Source organism: Crocodylus siamensis, chromosome 1 (genome assembly GCF_052110815.1).
Source record: "Crocodylus siamensis isolate JL-2025a chromosome 1, ASM5211081v1, whole genome shotgun sequence".
NCBI classification, from domain to species: domain Eukaryota; kingdom Metazoa; phylum Chordata; order Crocodylia; family Crocodylidae; genus Crocodylus; species Crocodylus siamensis.
This window is the reverse complement of record NC_143395.1, coordinates 316,248,775-316,270,013: the sequence shown is the minus strand read 5'-3', so window position 1 is coordinate 316,270,013 and position 21,239 is coordinate 316,248,775. Positions and strand designations below refer to the sequence as shown.

The 21,239-nt window shown below is 46.6% G+C and overlaps 1 protein-coding gene across 4 annotated transcripts in view; it reads right to left on the bottom strand.

The window, feature by feature from the left end:
* Positions 1-21,239, bottom strand: part of NALCN (sodium leak channel, non-selective) — a 486,033-nt gene that overhangs the window by 391,149 nt on the left and 73,645 nt on the right. For 3 of the 4 annotated variants that reach the window (XM_090022644.1, XM_090022651.1, XM_090022634.1), the window contains one exon: positions 1,686-1,840. In XM_090022644.1, the coding sequence (XP_089878770.1) occupies positions 1,686-1,840 (155 nt within the window). Of the gene's footprint in view, positions 1-1,685; positions 1,841-21,239 lie in introns of those variants that run through there. The other variant, XM_090022659.1, reaches the window with a different exon arrangement.

Sequence of the window (21,239 nt, the reverse complement as noted above, 5' to 3'; positions counted from 1 at the left end):
CCATGTATTATAATTTAGGAGTGAAGTTTTTCAGGGTGCTAGGTACTACTCAAAAATAAGTAAAAGCATAGAATCAAGATTATATATTGTGAGGAAGGTAGAAAGTTGTAGGGAGCTGGGGGCAGCCAGAAGTGAAACCAGTCTTTAAAAACTGTTGTGAGCTTAGAGGAATCTTTCTGAACCTTCTACAAATGTGATTTCTCATTGCAAATGACTTGGCAATTTTAGGCCTGACTTTTAAAAATATTTAGACCTTTAGGGTGCTTGTACATGAGTGCAGAGACTGCTCCGACACACTATAATTACAGCACATTGAGTCTGCTGTAGTGTGGTAATTACCAGGGAATCTGGTTTTCTCTGATAAAATTCCTAATTTGGGGATTTAAAAAAGTAACCCAAAATACACATTTTTCTGTTATCAAAATGAAACACCACTATACATATATATATCTATATTAGTGGTGTTTCATTTTAATCATGGAAGAATGTGGACTTTGGGTTACTTTTTTAAATCCCAAAATTGGGGATTTTGTTTTATCTGAGAAAACTAGGATCCCTGGTAAATACCATGCTCCAGCAGCCTTCTGCGTCTTGTGTATCAGGATCCTTATGCTTCAAAATGGCAGTGGGGGCACCTGAACTAAAACTCGTTGAATGAGCTTTAGATCAAGTGCCTCTACCCCCATTTTGAAGTGAAGGGACAAAACGCTGCTGCTCAAATTAAAGCACTGACCGCCCCCCACCCCACTACCTTTAGAGCACATGTAAAAGTGCCCTTTAAGTAAAAGTTCCCTTTAAGTAAGTGGCAGATAGGTGCCCAATAAGACTAAGAACTGCACTAGATCTTTAGGTACCTATTACTTTTAAAAATCTGATCCCTTGTTATTTATTATTTTTGTTTCATCACTGTGAAAAACTGAAAAGGATTCAAAGTTTAAGCATCATTTGCTTATCACCATATGCAAATATTTTCCCCCAAAATCAGCCTATAGCAAAATTTTAAACCAAATGGTTAAAATTTGACAATGTTATAATCAACTGGAAAAAGGATGTTTTAAAAGAAAGTGTCAAGCAATCTTGGATTTAAGATTGCTAGCTGTGTCCCTTTTAATATACTAGATGTTTGCTCAGAGATGATCTGTGTAATTGCTGTGCACGTAACTGGTTTCTCCCAAACTGTGTGGACCTATGAACCAGTGAGACACCTGAGTTCGGGTTATTGACTATGTCTTTTTATATTTTTAGATGCCAGTGCCATCCAGCAGAGTCTGTTTAAATAATGTATTGTAAGTCATTTTTAATGTGCCAACCACTGTTTTAGAAGTTTAATCTGGAGAACAAATAGAATGAACCATTATCTATTCTTCAATTAATTATAAACAGTTGTTGCATTTGTGTATTGGTAATAAAAAACTGTTTCACCTTCTTAAAGGAAAACATTGTTTTAAAAGTCATTTAAGCCACAGGGTCCCAGGCTATGTAAAACAATACATTAAGATTTTATCACTCAAAAGAAAAATCAACATAGATGGTTCTATCAGAAAGTGCAGCAGTCATATAAGACTATACTCACTGCACTTAGTATCTTCCTTGCTAGACATGCACTATCTTTCATCTGTTTGTCCTACCCATTTTATAAACATTTTAAAACGGATACTAAAATGGATTTTACCAGTTAGACAGACCTATCTCATTAAAGCCACTGTAGCCCAGCTCTTGCCTGCTTAGTCCCAGATCTTCAAGGTCCATACATTTAAATCCAGGTGGGCACTGATAACCCTCTTCTGATTCTCTGGAACAGTGGGTGTCCGGGATTGCTAAATTATTCCAGGTTACATTTCTGCAAAAAAACCATGATATTAAAGTGTTAAATAAACTTGGAACATATACAAATTAAAAGAAGTTCAATTATTCCCTATCAATATAGCTTATTGTTCAATAAAGAGTATAAAGTTAATAATCTAAATCATATCAATTTATATATGTAAAACAATGTGTTTTAATTTCTGTGCTTATGAAAGAATTCAGACAAGTAGATCAAATGACTGAGGGTTTTCTATTATTCTGTGTATTATAGTTGGAATAACAGTAGTACTATAAAGGAGCCAAAGGGACCTAACAAAGATTATGCAAAATGCTGTACAAACATATGGTAATACAAAAATCAATAATCACCATATTAAAAACACAATCCTTGACCCAAAGTATAGAAAGGCAGTAATATTATCCACATTTTGCATGTGCAGACTTGGACAACAAAAGCTGAGATTTTCATGGGAGCATAAGGGAGTCAGACAATCAGTTTCCATTAACATTTAATGGACGGATGCTTTATTGAGTTGCCTAAAGCTCCTTTGAATATTCTACCCAGAGTGATAAGGACAAAGTTACATTGCAGTTATTGCTGTGGCTGCGGGTCATGCAGATATACCTGAGCTGAGCTTTCAAGTAGTTAGTTTCTATTCTGGTAAGTGTAGTAGTATGGAGCTACCCTTAGGCTAAGGGGTGGAGTATTTAGGCCTGGTTTATCCCCCACAGTTTTACTGACAAAACTCACAGTTCTCCTGTGGTGACAGAACCTTTCTTTTCTGCCAGCAGCAAAACACCAGTCTCTTGACCACAGGCAGGCTTCTATTATTGTCACAGCTAGCAGAAGGCATGTGTGGAATAACTCTAATACTGATGGATATTTTGGTAGCCACAAGGAATCACTCAAAACCATGTAAGTACATACACTTTTTGGTGTATCGATATAAACTGAGCTGATTAACTTAAAGCTTGCTTGGGTATCCTCACAGTACAGTGATTGCAATGTCGACTTACCCTGACTGCATCAAGTCCCAAAGGAATTCTGTGGCAACACTGGAAACAAAACCCAACCCCCCTGGGTCCTAACCCAGAACCTTAAAATGCTCTGGATTCTGTTTCATTAAACACTTTTATCAACAGAACAGTGAAACTATTCAGTCTGCCCATTGGTACATTATCATCTTAAGAGTCTTTTAAAATTCCTCTTTTAATCTCTCAGATGCATTTTGACAACTAAATTGGGTAAATAGTGACTTTGATTACTTTATTTTTCTTGCTCTCACGCACCACATACAATCACAAAAGAGTATGCTAAATTTGTCCATGTGAAAATGAAGCTTCCTACATAATTTTTCTTCAGCAATTATAAATGCAAGGAAATAACCCACTTACTCTGCATCCTTTCTTTTGTACAGTGCAGATATAAGTCCACCTGCTGCTTCAGTGCAAAAAGATACTCCAAAAATCTAGTTATGTGCACAGTTGTGTATGCAGGCAGATGTGCATTCATTTTACTGTTTGTGTATGGGACCAGTCTATGGTATGTAAAAATTCCAAAATACAGCTAGATAGCTAAATTAATTTATTTTACAATATTAATTCATAATCCTAAGTATACATAAGAACTTTAGATATTGCATTTCTGTACAAAGGCAGTATAAAATTATCATAAGACAACATTTTATGACTATTTTCAGGAGTGAAAATTAATTCATTGGCACAAACAAACTCATAGGTCATGCCACTGAGATCCAATAAATTTTACATTATACTTCGCATGTGGAAATCCCAACTCCCAAGATGAAGAGATGAACAGTGTTAAAGAATATTAACAAAAGTACTGCTTGCTGAATCACTACAATGCAAGAACTCATCTTACAGTGTTTCCTTTAAATCTAGGTCATTCATTTCCACCTTCTGCCCAGGGCAGAGGCACTGCCTTCCTGCCCTACCAATACTACTTTTTGTCAGTAAGGAAGTAGACCCTTTTTTAGTACCTAAGGTCTTTTAGCAAAAACGCACCGGACATCTGAAGTCACGTGCCACAAACGCTACCAAATCTTGGAGGTTCGTGGGATGGCATGATTTTTTTCTTACACTTAATGTACTAATATGGTATGTGTGGTCTTATTGGAAAGCCAGTGTTATGCTTTATCAATTTATACTGCTTTTATCATTATATAGAATGCTATGCTGTCTGTATATATTTTTATGATTTTGAACATGGCTTAGACAAAGGAAATAAGGAATGGATACTTAAGGAAAAGAAAGTAGGAGCAACTACCAAATATCCCTTGCCATTGTGTTCTGGGGCAAGGACAACTGTCATTCCCAATCACAGACAAGGTGGGAGGCTGTGTCTGAGTGAAATGGCCCATTAGCCAGAAGAATGCCAGCTGTCTATGGCAGGAAAGACATTTCTGGAGGATTCTAGGACTCAGTAATAGTGGGGCTGGCTTGGAGGCATTTTTAGTGCTATCTTTGAAGTGGCCAGGGTCTTTGGATTATCCTGGGTTGAGGGGCAGGTTTGGGTCCCCAGCAGTCAGGCCTGGAAGGATAAGCAGGAAGGCTGATCTCTGAGAATATTGGCAAGTCTCTCTGAAGGACTATTGGATGATCAGATGAAAAGGTAAGAAACTTTGCTTGCTTTCTTTTTCTGTCCTCAAATTGATGGTCAGTTCTACCTGTATAATTCTTTTCTTCTATATAATATATCCTTTTTTTTTTTTTGTCTCCTGACTGATTGCCTGTGGTAAAGTGTGATCTCTGAGCAAGCAATATTCCAGGCTAACCTTTCTATGAAAAAAGAGAACAAACACATTTCTTTCGCACCCAAAAAGAATCCACCCTGATGCAGCTGTGAGGTCTGGTGAGAGCTGAGACTTAGGGGGATAAGGAGCTATCCCAGGGAAAACCTTGGTCCGCTCCTTGGGACCAGCAGTGAGACAGAGGGGAAAAACTCAAGACAGGTTGGATGGGATAGTGACACCATATTTGTCTTACTGAATAGACCCTTTACTCTTGGCTAACATAGGACACATGAATAATTACATGTGTTAGATTTCATTAGCATATATCAACTATGGAGCCATGTAGATACCATGTGCTGGGTCCTGTGTGGTCTTACAACTCTACAAAGTCATGCTAAGAACCATAATGCTTGACATTTTCTAATCAAGTTTTAAATTCTTTCTTATCAGTACAAAAATAATGCCAGCAACTTAGGTGTAACATGGGTTAACAGGTTTTATTATCTAATATGGCAATAATCTAAAAATGTTCCATGTTTGTTAAGTACTTCAGGACAGACCTAAGTTTAAGGTAGTACCATTTTACCATATGCTTAAGTACCTTGCTGTATTCAGACTTTTGATAAAGTTAAACATCTTTATAAGTTGTATGATAAAATACTTCCTCCTTACAGCTACATAAATAACTCAGCACTTTGCCTTTTATTTCCATGGCAGTCTGTGGCAATGCACCTTTGGTGCCTGCCACTTTAAGGGCTGAAGCAGGCAGCCGACAGGTGTGTGATTAAGATGGCCATCTTTTTAAACAAAGGTAAGCCAGGCAGAGACAGACGTTGGCCGCTTGTAGTCAAGAGAGCAGCAGCATTCAGCTGCCTTGTGGCATGGAATATCCTGGAGGTAAGGGCAGGAGCTATGGGGATGGTTTGGAGGCTCCTGGGCCTGGGCATGACCTAAAACTGCACCCTGCTGGGGAAGGAAGGCCTGGTGGGACTCCCAGGGGTGCAGCAGCCCCACTCAAATACCAGGGCCACTCACCTCCCTGGTGAAAGGTGGGTCAAGGTGCCTTAATAACCCCAGTCACCACAATCCTGTGGGTAAGAGGGCCAGGCATGGCTATGACCACCTGAGCCCCAGGGGGTGTAAGACCCCAGGAAAGGAGTGGGGCCAGGCATGGCTGTGGCCACCTGAGCTCGTAGGGGTGAAAGACCTTGGAGGCCCTGGGAGGGGATAGTTGTGTAGCCCCAGAGAGGGGGATGTCAGAGAGTCCTAGAGCGAGGGCAGTAGTGAAGGCCCTGACAGAGGTTGAGTAGGGCTGAGGGCTGGTCTGAAGGGCAGCCCCAGGAGGTGTACTGAGAGTAGGGCTGTGGGATGGCCAGAAGGGCGGCAAATTGGCCAACCCCCATAAGATCAAGTTGTTGTGTGTGAGAAACCTGTTGATGGGCTAGGGAGGAGTTAGCCCTCCATTCGGTGAATCAGCTGGCCACTACCTAGGTGAGGGTCACAGGAGAGGCCCATGAGACTGCGTGTCGCTAGCCAAGGCACGACTTAGATAAGCCTGATGACCTACAGGACCAGAGCAGAGTGAAGGACCAGAGCAGAGTGAAGGAGGCACAGAGACCCTGTGAAAGAGAGTGGAGTGCAAGAGGCCCCAGTAAGAGGGGGTCATATGAGTGTGTAAGTGAATGAGACTTGACGAAGGCCTGGCTTTAGGCTGGGAGCATAGTGACATACTGGATGCCATCTGTGAGGCATGGGACATGGTGTAGGGGTAGTACAGAGCTGTGGACAGTGCCCCTTGGCATCAGGGCATGTAATGGGCAGCCTCCCATATTTACCACCAGTTCATTGTTACAGGAGAGTTGTGGCAGCAGAGACTGGGCAGACTGCCCCACAAACAGGAGAGCAGACCGACTTGAGTCTCAGCCCCAAGTGTGCCCCATCACATAGTCAATGCCTTTGGAGCAAATACTGTATTGCTCTAGTCCATCAGCTATGGAAACCCTGAATAAAGTAACTAGTATGGCATGTGGGCACTGGGATAACTACATATAGGTACTGGATAAACTCATTCTTGACTGGGGAGATTTTAGTAACAGCCATGAAGTGCTATCATGGCATATTTCGAAGTGGTGAAGAGCATTCTTCCCAGCCCCTCCACCCTACAGATATACACACAAACGACAAAAGCACCCTGAATGAATGTTTCCTGATGCGATACATATTACAAACCCTTTCTGCAGTTGCTATTGCAAAACAACACTTTTAAGCACTGCTACTAGTGCATGTGCACAAACACACTTTCTTTTATCAAGAATGTACTTTAAGGAGAAGATTTTGACCTTGATACTTAACAAGTTATTGTCAAATTCCCTGAGGTGTTTGCTAACTTCCCTTGGCCTATTTTCTACTAACTTGACTTTCACCACTAAGAATAGAATAGAATAAAATAGAATAGAATAGGAACATATACAAACAGTCTTTGTGTTCTGGTATTCTATTATCTTTTAAAGGGCTAAAAAGAAAGACACAGGATATTACCGACCTCCTAGTATAATTTTTATAGCAGGAAAACTACTGAAACAGCAAATAATGAATTTGTTAATGAATGTGAAAAGAAATTTGCTCAAAATGGTGAAGTAAGGAAATTAAGTCAATAACTAGCCTAAATCAGTTGATGCAGGAATGCCAAGTAAGCTTATTTTTCTGAATATGTCTTGAACTAGAACTACTGTAAGATTGTGTTTTAGAACTGACCACACCAAAGATTTCCCATGGCAAAAACTAAGATGACAACCCTTCTAAGATTATCACCCCATGTGAGCATATTGGTGAGATGTGACATTAGTATTAATGTTCATGTCTGTTTTGGTCAGAGAAGACTCCACACTCCACAAGAGTGGGAATGTGATGTAAGGGAACAGAGCTGTAGCTGCCTTGGAACAGGGATCAGGGACTGATAATTACTTTGAAAAGCTAATGGACAGTTAGTGTTACAACAGCTAAATCAGACTTGCAGAACTGCCATAGGAGGATGCAAAATAGCAGAGAGAAAATAAGAGAGGGCTCCAATTCAGGAACATACTTAAGGATCTGCTACATGAGTAATCCCATTGCTTTGAGTGTGACTATTCACATTTTGAAGTGAAAACCAGGCCTTAGGATCTTGCTGAACTGGGCTAAAATTGGAGAAAGTAAAAGTTCTCACATACAATTCAATAAAGATGCTCAGTGGATGTTAGGGTGATAATGTTGCTCAATAGTTTAAAGAGAGGCAATAAAACACTTCCTGAGGTAAGGTTAGGAGGTAGAGATAATTCAGCTCCTGAGGACTACAAGGGGACTAAACCAGAATCTGGAGAGATGAGGGGTGGAAAGAAACAACCCCACTATCTGTCATTCACCTAAACATATCAGAGACAAACTAAGTTATACTCCATTCATGCTGAAAACAGAAAATCTTAAACAATTTTTATTTGCCAGCTATGGTTGCATCTACATGAGAAAATTATACTGCTATAAACAAATGTGTGAATATAAACCAATACAGCTAGACTAGTATAGTTCCCCATATGGATATTCTCAGGGTCTAAACATGCAAACAATTTGGTATGAGGTGAAAGGGGTAGTGTTATTACACTTCTGGGGATCAGCAGTAATTGCTTATATGAACACTTCCCTTTGTAGAAAGCAGAAGCTAAACCATGGTGGCTTAGCCATCAATAAAATTGAGTAGGTAAATAATAGTTTGTACGTTCATACTCTTATTCTGGCATTAAAATATGTTTATTACCTGGTTCTGACTTTTTTTTTGGCCTATGTGGTTGGGAAAGTGCTTAAGCTAAACTGAAAAAGTCTCTTATGATAAAATTAAAGACTGGATTCAGATGTGCAGACATGTGCAGTTTGTGGCATCGCAAATTTCTTTGTAGTGCCACAAACCATGTGTTGTACACTAAACTGTGTGTGGTGCTGCTAATTAGCAACACGAGCCAGATTTGCTACCAGAATTTCCCAGTAGCAAAACAAAACCCTGAAAAAAAAAAAGGCAAAGTGCTGTGTGCCAAGACAAAGGCAGAGATGGGGAGCAGGTAGCAAGGCTGCCTGCTCCCCCCATATCTGCATTGTGGAGTCCCAGAGCTGAGGCACCCTGAGCCCCAGTCAGCCACTCCCCAGCTGGTTGGGGTGCAGGGTGTCTCAAGACAGGGTAGCAGGCAGACATGGGCTGGCTGCTTCCGTCTCCGTGTGCCTCACTGCAAGGGCTCCACTGTGGAGCCCCCATGCTAAGGCATGTGGAGCCCCCATCTCAAGGCACACTGAGCCCCAGCCCATTGCACAGCAGCTGGCTGGGGCACAGGTTGCCTCAAGATGGAGGAGCAGGCAACCTGGGGCTGCCTGCTCCACTATCTCCACGTGCCACTCCACAGATGGCTGGAGCATAGAGCGCCTTAGTGTGGGAGCTGCCTGCCAGCTAGTCTCACACTGTGGCACCATTTGCCCCAGCCAGCCCTCCCTGCAGCACATGGAGCAGCAGGACAAATTTGTGCTGCTACCATTTGTGTTGCCGCAAATGCATGCCTCTGCTTGTGTGGATGCAGCCAAAGTACCTATAATAGACTTATACCAGTATTTCAGCTTAACTGTACTAGTGCAATTATTCAGGAGTAGCTGATAAGACTTCCCTCTGGGAACAAACCCGAATGTTTTGAGCCATCTTCAATATAAAATATACACATAATATAAAGGTTTCTAGTGATAGATCCTACAATACTTATTGCCCCAAAAACATAGAAATTAGTTAAAATGTATATTTTATCAGCGGGGATCCAGGTTTTTGTTCACCATGGAAAAACCTGGAAAAACCCAGATTTTTTCATTTTAAAGAGAAAAACCTGGATTTTCTCCTTTAAAGAAGAATAGCAAAGGAAATGGGTTTCACCTTGCAGGCTAGAGGAGTTCCAGCCTGGAAGGGGCTGGGGGGAAGTAAGAGAAGGGAAGTCAGCAGGGGGCGCCATGCACATGTATACATGTACGTGACCACCAGGCAGCCTGGAGAGCAGCTTCTTGCAGGTAAGTCTGGCAGCGGGAGAATTGAGGCCCCCATAGTGAGGGAGGGATGGAGGGAATTGGGCAGGACTGGGGTGGCAGCTGACACTACGGCTGGGGCTGGAGCTACTGCCCAGCTAGGGCAGTGCATGGGGCTTGGGGCCCGGGATGCACTGCTGCAGGATGGGGCCTTAGGCAGCTTGTCCAGGGGACTGGGGGGGAGGGGGCTGGCTCTCTGCTGCTGCACACATGCCTCCCAGACTTGTGCGCGATGCAGGAACAGAAATGTGCTGCCTGCTGCAGGCTTGGGCTTCCCACCCTTCTGCCCACCTCCTGGGGCCTCCACAGCCCAGAAGGCAGGACCCAGCACAGCAGGGCAGAGTGGGGCAGGGTAGCTCAGTGCTGCTGCCACAAGCCCCGCATGACTATGGCAAGGTGTCCTCTGCCTACCAGGCAGCAGCAAGGATGGCGATGGGGAGCTGTGCCCCTCACTGCTTCCAGGCAGGCAGGGGGCACCTCACTGTGGCAGTGCAGAACTCCCAGCAGCAACAACAAGCTTCCCTGCCCTGATGTGCCCAGTTCTGCCCACTGGGCCATGGAGAACCCAAGGGAACGCAGCAGGGTGGGGAGCCCCAACCCTGCAGTGGGCAGCCCACGTCCACTCTCCCTGGTGAGCTCTGCTCTGGCCATTATGCCCATGGGGGAGGGGAGACGGGCTCTGTGCTCCATTCCAGTGCAGCAGCCCCTGCCTCCCATGGGCAGAAGCCGGGGATTAAGCGCTGCCATGGGGGCAGGGGGCTATAGATCCAGGTCCCTAGCCCCGTCATCCTGGCAGCTGGAGGCTCCCTCTAGCAGAGCTGAGGGTAGGAAATTGTGGGTGGGGTGTAAGGGGAACTGGCAGGGCTGGGGGTGTGTGGATGAGGAGTGAGGCACACCAGCAGGGCCCAGGGAGCCATGGCTGGGGAGTGAGGGGCATGGGCAGGGCTGTGTGTGGGGAGTGAGGGGCACCAATAAGGCTGGGGGGCTCTGGGTCAGGAGTGAGGGGCAATGGCGTGGACAGGGCACTGGCATATCAGGGCTTCTCAGCATCACAAAGCAATGGGGCAGGGCTGCTCAGCATCACAAAGCAATGGGGCAGGAGAAAAGCTGGACCCACGTCCTGGTGAGTGAAGGGGATGGGGAGCTCTGATTTTTCCATGATAAAAACACAAAAATCAAACACCAAAATGGACAGGTGTTTAGAATTTATTTTATTATAGTGATTGAGGCACTGGTAGGCTTCCAAATGGCTTTAAATTGTAAATACATCAATAAAATATTGTGTTCAACTGATACCTATATATACAGCAAAAATTCTGTTAACCAGCACCTTACAAGCTGGCATGCTCTATTAACCAGCATGCCAGCTTGTAAGGTAAAGTGAAACTGGAAATGTCCACCATGGCACTTCCGGTTTCTCCAAGCCCCCACAGCCCGGGGCAAAGCAGCCTGTGCTGCTGAGCCTCCATGGCCCAGGGGCATAACAGGCTGTGCAGGGCCCACCACCCTGTCCCATGGAGCCCACAGGGCCCGTGGGAAGGGCAGCAATGCCACGGGGGGCTGTGATGCTGCGGGAGGGCAAGGACGCCTGTTTGGGCCGCTCAACTAACCAGCATATTTTGTTATCCGGCATCCCCCATTCCCAGGGGATACCAGATAACAGCACTTTTACTGTATAGTGGCATTTAATTTTAATCATGGAAAAATGCAGATTTTGGGGGTTTTAATCAGAGAATTTGGTATTTTTAAACAGAGAAAAATGTCTCTTTTTCAGGATCCCTGTTTATCAGGTAAGTCTTATTTCTACAATATCTGAAAATGGCTTGATAATGCTACTATTGGAATACAGTCAGTGATAGGAATGACATGCTGTGATTTTGCAGAAACGGACTTGATATGTTAAGTTGTTTTCCTGATTGCTACTGTCTGGATAACAGAAGTAGAATGTTCAGTAATAAGAAATTTCTCTCTACAAACTCCATATAGCCTTGAATTACTGTGAAGGAGAAGGATATCAAAACTGTTCTTAACTATGAAAAGTCAGCTTTCTGTTTAAATTTTTTTTTAAATACATTAAGAGTGTGCCTGTCTTGGTTGTCAAGTGAGCTGTAATTAGGGTAAACATACCTTGGCTGAAAGGATTTAATGAGTTTTAACCTGAGTTTTGAAGCCACAGTTCCTGGTGATTAAATATAATAGCCTCTCTGTGATTCTGATTTAGGAAAGCACTTAAGTATTCTCTTAACTTTGAGCAGAAGAAAAATCCCATTGCTCCTCAACAAAGCTCATAATCCTGTATTGACTTTGATTGGGCTGAAGCATATGCTTAAAATTAAGCTAATAGTTTAGTACTTTGCTGTTGTGGAGCCTTGGTTGTCAAGGATAAGTAGAATGTATTTGGGATTCAGTAAAGTTTCTGATACTTTCACAATACTCTAGGGCCTGTTTACATTAGAAGAATATGCAAACATTTATACCAGTATAAATATGCTGTTATACTATGCAAACCCTCAATGCATTGATGCGAATAAAGGAAAGCTGAAACTGGTGCATCTTAATTCACCAGATACATTTCCTTAGCAAACTGTACTTGTGTGAAACACACTTTTCATCATAGCATGTCTTCCTTAAGGGATCTGCACTGGCATAATCGCATCAATACAGTAATGCCAATGTAGAATTCTCTTGAGAAACGTAAGAAAAAATCCATATACCCTCCCCATCTTGGAATAATGGGAGATAGAAGAGGCTGACAAATGGTTGGGGATCCCCAGAAGTTCATGCTTAAGGAAAGGGTTGTATTGTGCATCTTTCTGCGTTTGGGTATCCCCTCTTTCTCCTCCTAGATATAGTGTGCATGTGGACTTTTTGGGATGACAGGGGACTTTGGAGCAGGAACCTTCTCTCCTACAACTATTCAACAGCCAATTAATGTGAAGTGAGGCAAATGCCTGGATTCTACCATCCTGAATATGCAGTGTTGTTTCCCTGCCTTGGAGATGGTGTAGTTGTCACAACTGAATTCTCAGCTTTTTGGGGGCAGGAAGGAAACTTTTTATCTGGTCACAAGTAGGAAGACCTTTTCACTTGCTTCCCAGCACCCTGGAATGCAGACTAGTGGTGGTGGTGATAGCATGGGACAGGAATTTTAAAAAGGGGAAATTAATAATCTGTAAAAAAGTTCTTGTTGCAACATGTGGCCACTGAAAGTGAGATTTTGGGATGCCAATTCTGGGGAAGCAGAAAGCTAGTAGTTTGGGCCTTGTTGATTTTAAGGCTAGGGAGGTCTTAGGTCTTATACAGGTTGAGTATTTAACATCTTTCCTTATATTGCAGTGGCTGAGGCTAAATGAAGAGTTTACAGGTGCTTACACAAGTTACATTTTTCACGCGATCTGCCCCCTGACAGCATTCTACAGCTGTGACATAATACATGCTCATGGCTCCAGGGTGACTTTGAAATGGCCGATCATGTGTGTGACAGGACAGGAACTCGGGGTCACCGTGCACCCCCTTTTGTTACCCTATCACGCCAAGCTGCCTATCTGCACCTCGCAATCTTGCCGGCCACATCTTTGGTCTTATGTGTATAATAGGGAGGCTACCTTTAGTCTTCTTGGCTACGGTTTTCCTGTGCTATACGGGTTCGTTTTCTGGAATGGGGCTTAGGTGTGCCCCAGCCTTATGGGCTATGTGTGTCTCTAACCACCCCTGTACCACGCCCCAAGCCTCACAGATGTACTGGATGTTCTTTGGTCTTATTGGATGCCTTCCCATGGCCCTCTCTCTCTGGGGCTTCTTGCACTGCCCACTCTCTCTCTGGGGCTGGGGCTCCCACACTGATGTGGTTCCCCTATGAGGCCTCCTCCATCCCCTTATAGCCTCACCTGGTCCTCCGGTCTAACAACACAAACAATAACACAAGCCCCTGGGCTATAATACAAAGCTAAAATGCTCAGCTCACCTCCTTTGAGTCACCCTCTGTGGGTGCTCCATCCTTCACCAGCATAACTGACTGCTTGCGTTCAGGCCTTTCCCTTTTGCTTAGTCAGGCACCACTGGTTCTCCTTGGCTGCCAGCCGAGACCCCTCTCTCCGCCTCCAGCCTGTGCTTTCTAGGAGTCAGCCTTGCCCCTTTCGTTCAGCTGACTCACCAGGTGAGGGCCCCTAGCTCCTCCTGGTTGCCCTGGCAACTGGTACCTGGTGGCCATTCCTGCTTTTCAAGTAGCGAGCGCCTTAGTGCCCTGCTACAATGTGAAAAATTAACCCACAATAAATCACTTATCAGATGAAGGTGTTCTAGAGCAGAGTACTGTAGGGAACTTCTGTTCAGGTTCCCTTGTGGGTTAAATTTTTGCATGCGATTTTACAGACTTGTTACACACAAGAGTCTCCTCCAGGTGCAGCTAGAGAAGGGGAGGGGGTGGGAATAGGGGAAGATACCCTTTCCAGGGTACCTGGGGGGACCTGTGAGGCGGGGGGGGCGGGCTTCCTTGCACATATCCATCCTAGCCTTTTAACAGTGGCAGCATGGAGCTGCTGGCTGGGCTTTGCCATGCCAAGAGCTGGAGGAGGGGTGGGGTGGAACAGAGCTTCTTTCCTTCCCCTCCCCATTCCCCCCCGCCACCCCAGTGGGGGTCTTGTTCTTCAGATGAATCTTGTCATTGGTTAGGGATGATAAGGCCAAAGAGATTTTGTTTGATAGTTACTTTGCACTAGATCCAGTTAATGCCTGGTAATTTTCAAGGAAAGGGCAGTTCTTGCTGCCCCTTTTGAGTGTGCTATAACCATGGCCTGCCACTTAAATGCCAGTTCCTTTCCGCTGTATGGTCTAATCATTACTACCATGGCAGAGATACCACACCTAATATAAAAAGTGGCTGAGAGATTGTTTAAAAAATATAATTATTAACAGTGCAGCTTCTAAATGGGGAGCAGTATATTAACTGGGAGCTCAAAGGAATTAGTACTTGGATAGTGCTATCTATTTTAATTAATGACCTGGGGGACAGTGTGAACTGTACTTTATCAAATTTTCACAAAACCAAATACTGAAGGATAGTATATAACCATGAGGACAGAGCAGGATTTCACAGAGTTCTGAAGAACTTTAAGGCTATCTCAATAACTTGAGATATAACCTAGGGTATATCTAGGCATTTAGGGAGAAAGCAGCAAGAATACAGATATAAAATGGGAAATGCTCCACAGGATGCAGCAATACAAACATAAACTGGGAACTAACGCTGGATAAAAATTCAAAGTAACCCATTTTTAGAAGTGCTGAGAATCCAGTGCCATTTTACCCTTTAAGAATTTAGGGTCATATACAGATGAGCACAGACGTGTGGTGGGTGGTGCTGCAGACCTGCCTGCAACACCATACGCTGCACATGTAGGCATTCCCTGAGCTGCTAATTTGCAGGGGGGGCCTGACCCTGGGAGATCCCACACCTTAGAAAAATGGGACAGTGCATGTGATAGCAGCACTTGCCACCCAAAATTGGAGCCTGGGCTGCTGAAGCCACACTGGCTGCTGGCCAGGCTCCAACTGCAAGAGTACCGTGGCTGCAGTTCCTGGACCCCAGGTAAGGCTGCTGGAGCCAGCACAGTTGCTGGCCCCAGCCTCCCCTACCCCACCCGGGGATCCTGCCGTGCATCAGAGGGTGCATGGCACAGGCATTCCCTGGAGATGAGCAGGAGTGACACAAGGTGTTCCGCTGCTTCTTGTCCCCGAGGACAAGAACAAATGTCTGCACTCATGTGGACACAGCCTAAGTATCTAAAACTGAGTGTTAAAGTTTGCAAATGTTGCTCTTGCTCCTTTAAATATACACACACAGCACTCCCTGTTTTACTGTGCTACCAGACAACAAATAAAGGATTTACCAAACCAAGAGTTTAAGCCTGTATGAAAAATAGAACATAAAATAAAAGATGAATTTGGCCTAGACCTATAAAGTCCAGATCAAAATGTTTCCAAAGTTTAGGAGCCATTGATCCCGATCCAGGGTTTTGATTCTACAAACGTATTTCAATAAAAGTATCACCAGACCTCTAACTGGCTCTACAATGAGTTTACAATACATAGTATTAAGTAATATCTCACTTTTTCTCTTTTTAATAAGGAAATTAAAATTATATTTGTCTATAATTTGAAAACTAGGTAATTTATTTCCACAGTTTGGAAAAACAGATTCTCAGAATATTATATTTGTGAGTTGTATACTGTTGGACCAGTCATCATGGCAGATCAACTGGGTTTTTTTAATCTTTAATTCAACATAGTATACATATATAGGGAAATATGTCACTCACAAGTTAGATTCCATAGCTGGACAATAAGGTCAGATGAACATAAACAATGATCAGGGACACCGATTTAAAAATTATTGTAAAAGTTATTTGTGAAGCAATAAGCAGTGAACATAGTATTTGTAAAAATATGGTACATTAACAATTAGGAAAACTGAAGCTCTCAAGCTCCGTATCTGATACGAGTGGTGACAATACTAGCTTTTCTATGTTGCCCTACTGATATAACTTACTGTACCAAGGAGGTGCTGCCTATAAAATAGAGATCATTCTCCATGCCCAGTTAATTCTCTTTCTTAAAAAAATCAACAAAGATATCAACTGTGACTCAAATACCTTTTTGCTCAGTACTGAACTTAGACTGCCAGTTCATTTTACATGGACCACAAAACAATCATTAAGATGGTAACAAACAATTGCATAACTAAAGCAGGGTGAACGGGTCATCCACCTTGGGCGCTGACTATGAAACAACACCAGAATTGCTACATAGGAGTCTTTGTCATGGCAGAGGCAGCACTGCACTGCTCCTGCCCAGCCACAGGAGCTGGGCAGGACAGTGCCACACCAAGCAGTGTATCTGGGAGCCAGGGAGTAAAAGGGGTAAACAGAATAGTGCTTCCCCCCCCAGGCAAGGAAACTCTGCTAGACAAGACAGCCCTGCTCCCAATACATATACACATCTCTGAAACAGGGGGAGCCAATGGGGAACCAAGATCTGCTCCTAGGAAGGCTGGCCACGAGGCTGTGCTGGAGCTGATGATGCTGATCCCTAGTCCCAGGTGGTAAGACTTCTCTTTCCTTCACCCATGCCAACCCCCCATGCCTTTCCCCCTGCATACTGTAGTTGACAAACCCTCACTCTCCCCACCCCCTGGCACTCACTGAGCTCACTACACCAACAAATGCATTTACACCAGCTTAAATTTACTGCAGTTGGTTACTGCACAGTAAGCGGGAATAGGTTTGTGCCTACACATGCAGGTGACCCGGGGCTATATGTAGTCCTGGGTCAAAGCAGCCTGCCATGTGCCCCTGTGGCCACCAAGGGGAGCTCTAGCCTCCAGCCACATGGCTGCCAGCAGTAGGCAGCCCTGCTAAGGCCAGAGGCAGCTGCCAGAACTTGGCTCACCCTCTGCACTGTGATCTCTGAGCAGACACTTCTGTGTCATGGTAGAGGCACACCCTACATGTGCCAGCTCTCTTCCACTTACCCACTTTTGCCCTGGCTCATACAGCCATACACTAGGCAGCTGGACCGCCACCAGGTGCACTTTAACAGGTGCCTTGCCAGTATCCATGCCCTGGTCGAGCACGCCCTCAGCAAGCTGAAAGGGCACCGGTGCTCCCTCCTGGCCCATCTTGAGGCTGTCTAAGAGGAACCTCCCCCAGGTCATTGTTGCAGCGTGCATCCTGCACAACACGTGCAAGGCCCAGGGGCAGGTGTTCCGGGAAAATGAAACTAGGCAGAGGTGGCTGGCACCAGGAACAAGCCTGGCAGCGTCAACACCAATGGTGGCTCCTGCCTACTGAGGCCCCCGGTAACATGCAACCTGCCAGTGGGGGCCCAAGCATTGGGTTCAGGAGGCCCTGGCAGACCACCTGCTGGGGCACTCTCCCTGCAGCTTACCTACCCCAGTGCCTACACCCCCGCTACCCCCTGCCCACCCCCTTGCACCACTCCAGGACACGCACGAGCGAAAAAGTAAAAAAGTTTATTTATGGAACAAAACTGCCCCATCTCTCTCCGCTCCCCCCTCAACAGACACAGCCACCACCCCCCTCCACCATCAGCGCCCAACCACCACCCTTTCCACCCACCCACCGTAAAAACCTAACTCCCAAATGGCAAAGAAGAGTCACATCAAGGAATCTGCCCCCCAGTCCTGCTGTGAGGGGCTGAGGGGTGGGGCTGCCCAGGGCAGAGGGGTGGACAGGGGAGCTGAGGGTGGGGCTGCCCAGCATTCCAGCCACAAACAGTTCCACCAGGGGTCTGGGGGCCACGGCAGAGCCTGCGATCAGTATGTGCTGCGCCACCTGCTTCAGGGTGCTGCCAGGGGCCTGCTTCAGGGAGGTGGGCAGGACCCAGAGGCCCTGTGGGACCAGGGCAGGGGAGTCAGGCACAAGGAGTCATGGGCACAGCCTTGATTAGGTGGCTGTGAGTGGCCAGCTGCTGCTCCAGCAGCTCCAGGCACCGCCACTCCAGGGTCACCAGCTCAGCCCTGGGGTCAGTGTATGCCCACAGCTGTACCTTCTTCCAGGCAAGATCCTCCACCCACCACACCCACTGGTCCACCACCCAGCCCTCCACTGCCGCCACCACCTGCTTGAGCAGGTGGGCCCAGTCCTGGGAGTGCCAGTGGTGCTGCTGGTGTCTCCAAGCAGCTCCAGCAGCAGGTGGTGGTGGCCCTGTGACAGTGGCCCTGCAAGCCCTTGCAGCCTCTCCCCCATGTCCAGATGTTGGCTCTGCAGAAGAAAGAGACAGAAAGCTTTTATGAGAGTTTGCAACATTTGAGAGGTAAGATACTTTGTTCCAGGGGCCCTGTGCCGCCTGACCTTAGATCGGAGGACAGCAGTGTGTGGGCAACCAGGGACCCCCAGCACCACAGTAAGCTGGCCGGGCAGGCCTGGGCCAGGTGAGTGCCACCTGAGCCCCCTGTCCCTACTTGTTCCCCGGGGGCTCACGACAGTCCACCTGCCTCTCCTGCCCCCTTCTCAGAACAGGCCAGACCAGGCTGCTGGTAGCACCTGCTGCCCTGGCTCCAGCTCCTGCCAACCAGCCCCCAGCACCTGGGCAAGGGGCATACAGAGCTCCCAGATAACTGGGGCGAGGGGCTGGTTGCACCCCTGCCCTCCCTGCTGGGGGCCTCTCCAGGAAGGTGCCACAGGGCCACCCTCCTGCCACACGGCTGCTGTGACCCAAGCATGTCATTGCTACACATGATGTAGACAGTGTACAGTGCACATGATGTAGACTGTTTGTGCAGGCAGAGGGGTGTTTCAGCCACTACGCCCTGATGATGATGATCCTGTTGGTGTCCCAGGCACACATGCACTCTTGGTTCAAGATCCTGAGCTATGACAGCATGGGGGGCAAGCCTGGCCTGCCACTGAACCTTTGCCACTGCCAGGAGGGCTACCTATTGTAGTGCTACACATCCCTGACCCTGGCCGCTGAGGAGGAAATTGCTGCCAGGATCAACATGTGCCTCGAAGTGTGAGAGGCCTGTGCCCACCCAGCCATGGGGACATGGGCTGCTCAATAAAGTTTTGACCTGTGTCCCAGCTGTCTGTATGCTGTGGGGAGGACCCCGGGGCCAGGGGACTGCAGGCAAGCAGGGCAAGGAGAGGGGGCAGGGGCCAGGGCTGGGGACAGTGGTAGGGGCAGGGAGTGGGGCTGGGAGGGCCTGTCTCCCAGTACAGGACTTACCATGGGTCTGGGGCTGGCAAGGCTGACAGCTCAGTGCGGGGCTCCCTGTCCAAGGCGGCATCCAGCTCCACCCAGTCTCCGTGGCACATGGTGTGTGGCAGGCTGCCATCTGGCCAGGGGCACCCTCTCCAGGGAGAAGGTGGTGCTGTTGGCAGCTGGTGGTGATGGGGCTGGGTGCTCCTCATGGATGAATGTGGGGCTCTACCAAGGCTGAGGCAGCCACTGGCCAGGAATTCCTGGTCTGCCAAAGGGCTCATCAGTTGGGGACAAGTGCAGGGCAGAGTGCTGAAGCCCTCAGGTCCCCTCCCCCAGTGACAAGTCACTGGAGGTGGTAGAGTGGGGCATATGTGTGGGCTCCTGGGGTGCCAATATGCAGGTCAGCTCCCGCATGAAGGGCATGGTCCTGGGAGCCCCACCAGACCAGCAATTACAGCTGATCACAGCCACACACTGGGCCCTCAGCACTTTGACCTTCACGCAGCACTGCCATGCTGACCAGGAGTGGCCCCAGCCATGCATCCCACCTGCTAGGGCCTCATAAACATGGGCATTAGAGCATCCGCCTGATGAGAACTGCCTCCTTGCCCCACAGTACCACAAGGACACACACCTCCTCCCGGGTCCAATTTGAACCCCTGGGGCTGCAGATGGGCAGGCGTGCATGGGCGGGACGAGGGCTTGAGATGGGGGAGGTGGATGACATGTTGCCCCCCGCCAACCGACCGGACCCCTGCACAGCTGGCCCAGTGACGCCAGACCTGGAAGGCTGGGAGCAGCACCCCCAACAGGGGCATGGCCAGGGAGTCTGAGCTGTACAACCAAAGCACTTCATCAGTTCTGCAAAGAGAGAGAGGTGTGGGGTGAGCAGCAGTAGGCAGCAGGTGCTGGCCCTGGCCCTGACGGCACAGCCAGCAGGGCCAGCAGCCCTGGGAGGATCTCAGGGCTGGGAAAGGGACACAGCCAGCTGCAGCCCTTTTCTGCACTCACCTGTGGGCAGAGAGAAGCTTGGGAGTGGGACACATGGCCTGCTGCACTCCTGGACAGAGAGCAGCTCCTGCTGGATCCTTGTGTTCTGCGCCCCAAGGCACAAAATGGCTCCTGGGTTTTACACCCTGCAGCTAGGGGCTGCCAGAGAGCAGCCCAGGCCAGCAGCAGGAAAGGTGACCAGCCAGGACCCCTGGGGATGGGCTCCGGCTGGCCCCCTAGTGGCTGGGCAGACTAGGTTACTGTTCAGGCCCACTAGGTTACTGTTCAGTAATGTGTCTACATGTGTGTTACTTCACAGTATCTATTTGGGAATAAATTTGATACCTGCATGATGCAGGTATCAAATTTATGCTCAAGTTGATGTAAATCACCATATTTACTGAGCAAGTAGATGTAGATGCGCACCCTTACTGTGCATAAATACATACATATAGATGCTCCCCCAGCTTTCTGAATCATGTAGGATAACAATAACAGCTTCTTACGTTCTGGATCTAACTCTTCTTTTCGGAAAAAAGATCCATGAGAGAGCATAAGTCTTCAAACTGAATGTTGCTGATTTCTATAATTAATGAGCTATGTTTTCCCAGATAACAAGAATAGGAATTAGCTTTCTAGTATGGAATCCATTCAGCAACAAATTTACAGAAAGCTAAAAACAGGTTCTTTTTATGACACAATAGCTTAAGAAAAATCAACCCTTCACCTTTAAATTAGAACAATGTATTCTTCAGTCCCAAGCTGATCTATTGCTTGGCTAAAACCAGGCAGGCACTTTTTTAAAGCTGACCTTTTTCTTATTCATGAAGCACTTGTTATAGTTAACTAGCTATAGGCAGAATTACTTCTTCTGAGGGTAATTTAAGT